This window comes from Anguilla anguilla, chromosome 14 (genome assembly GCF_013347855.1).
Source record: "Anguilla anguilla isolate fAngAng1 chromosome 14, fAngAng1.pri, whole genome shotgun sequence".
NCBI lineage: Eukaryota > Metazoa > Chordata > Actinopteri > Anguilliformes > Anguillidae > Anguilla > Anguilla anguilla.
The window spans coordinates 2094608-2097108 of NC_049214.1; the positions used below are offsets into that span (position 1 = coordinate 2094608).

At 43.1% G+C, this 2501-nt stretch overlaps 1 protein-coding gene across 1 annotated transcript in view; it reads left to right on the top strand.

Annotated features, from left to right (window-relative positions):
• The first annotated feature begins 569 nt into the window (after window positions 1-569).
• Window positions 570-2501, top strand: part of LOC118212482 (cortexin-3) — a 19382-nt gene continuing 17450 nt past the window's right edge. Inside the window, exon 1 of the mRNA XM_035390377.1 lies at window positions 570-1400. Within this exon, the coding sequence (XP_035246268.1) occupies window positions 1370-1400 (31 nt within the window). The 5' untranslated portion in view covers window positions 570-1369. The remainder of the gene's footprint in view (window positions 1401-2501) is intronic.

Below are 2501 nucleotides of genomic sequence, written 5' to 3' on the forward strand. Positions count from 1 at the left end.
TTCTGATTCAGGAAAGGAAACTCCTATACCTATAATTGGCAGTGGACAAAAAAAAAACATTTTGCAATCAATACGAGCTTTAGGTAGCCCATGTTTTGGCATAATAATAATGAAAAAAGGAATTGCCTTCAGGTTTAGGTTACTCTATTTGTACCCGTAGGTAGATTTTGCTTGTGTCATTTGAAGTGTATTTGAAGCCTACAGATATTGTAAAACATATTTGATAACCAATGTGTTAGTGGTGTCCACAAAATATATTATTTTGAAATGTGTCATTAATTTGGGAATTTCATTTTGAAAACCTTTTTTTTTTTTGCATTTAAGATATTTTTACACAAGGAGAAAAACATAGGTTTTTTATTATGGACTAAAATGGTGCAGGTGGAAATCCGCAGGTTGCCTCTGCATCACAAATGTGTATCGTTTTGACAGTCTGTCTCAGGATCCCTTCTTTGTTAGCTGTTAAAATGCAGTAGAGTGGGCTACAGCAAGTCAATGCAGTTAAAATCCGTCTATCGCATCAACAGTTAGCTTACCTTCTACCCTTTTCATTTGAAAGTGTCTAATCGACGATTTAGTACAAGCCTCAAATCTCTCCTCCTAATGACAGACATTGAATGATGCGATTGTACTAATTAGCAACCATGCTTAATTCCCCAATGACATATTGGCCGAGACCGTAAACACGGTCCCGGCTCAGTCTCGAGCCGCCGCCGCAAGCAATAAATCCACGGGAGGAGATTGTTCTATTTTTAGACGCAAACGCCCCCATTGAAAACATTCGACCGCGCTGTCCCACTGACATAAATGCCCCTGCCATTTGATCAATGGTAGGCTTAATGCCGGAGAAATAGGCTTCAAATCGCTGGGCTGATAGAAGGCAGTTATGCGGGAGGGGCGCTTCCATTGCCGTGCGCGAGACATGAGAACTGACGGAAGGGAATACCCGGCATTCCGGCTATGATAGAATCCTGATGCTGACGCTGTAACTCGCTTTTTTCACACAGCAGTGTCTATCCCCACGCGTGCACGCACACACACACATACACACATACCCACCCACACACACGCCCTCTTTCTCTCGCTCTCTCGCGCTCTCTCTCTCTCACACACGCGCAAAAGAGGCGCGAGGCGCAACTCTGCGCTGAGCTCCCGGACTCTCCCGCGCGCCGCTCGCTGCGCTGTTATATTTCGCTTGAGAAAGTACAGGCTGCTACCGTGACTGACATCCCACACACAAGCGCGAGGGCATCCCTTTGCCTTGCATTTATTCGTCTTTCCGCCCTGGCTGTGTTCGTGGCGTGCTGTCGCAACGGCATTGAGAAGGTAGAATGGGCGAAACCGTCAGTTTTCTCCTGTAACTCTGGAAATGGATTCGACGTTCTCGCGGGGAGACAAAGGTATATGCCGTTAATTTTTTACTTTTATTCTACTGTTCTAGCCTTCTCTCGTCTGTCTGCAACACACGTCATTTTACTATCTATTGTGCTATTATGTAGGGACAGAATAGACGTCCCTTGACCGAAAACAACATTGCATGTGACAGTTGAGTGTGCACCGGCTGTCCGGCGTTATTGCACTTGTTGAACGAACATAGGAATTATCATGTGTTTACGGTGTCTGATATCTGCGCGACGTAAAATTGCTATATTTTTCACTGCCCATTTTACACAATGTCTTCTTCATTCAATACTGATTTAAACTTGTACGATAAATGCAACTGAGACACGACTGATTTCGTTGTGACTGCGTTGCTTGAGAAGACAAGGATAACTCAAATTCGGCTTTGGACATATTCAAAAATAACCATGTACAGGCACTGGCGATGATTGTGGCATCGTACTTCTGAAAATAATATGTAGCTTATATAAGATGTGTTTAACTGTACGTCAACATTCGGCCACATTTTGTGTGACATCACACTGCGTTTTATTCTATTATATAGCCTACGATACAAGACTTGCTTTCTTAATTATCAGTCGATCATATTTTTACACACAGTTATGCTACCTCTCCATCATATATCACGGGGTAGTTTATCACTCATGATGGTTTCTATGTGACAGTACGGCACCATCTGGGCAACCTGTAGCGACAGCATATTCTCTCGTGCCCGAAATAACACACAGTCGCAAAATCGTATTCATTGATAATCTCATCTGCTTCGTTTACACAATTGTGCCGTTCATCTGCTTAAAAAAATCATACTTTTAGTTACAGGTTTTCATCCGAAGATGGATGTTTAATCACGAAAACACGTTGTTCTTTACCTTAACATTGCACCTGCCCTTCCTTGTCACGTTGAAGCAACGCACCCCTCCTCAGTATCTGCACCACCTGGACCTTATCTTCGGAGAATGGGGATATTCTGGAAATGATTTTAGACAGAAAGGACTCTTCGGGCTTTAGTCTGCACTGGCTTGCGCAATAATTCTGAGGCAGTTTTGGCGTCTATTCGCGTTTCATTTTTAAACCCTTTCAAACTTACGTATTTCAAGCCC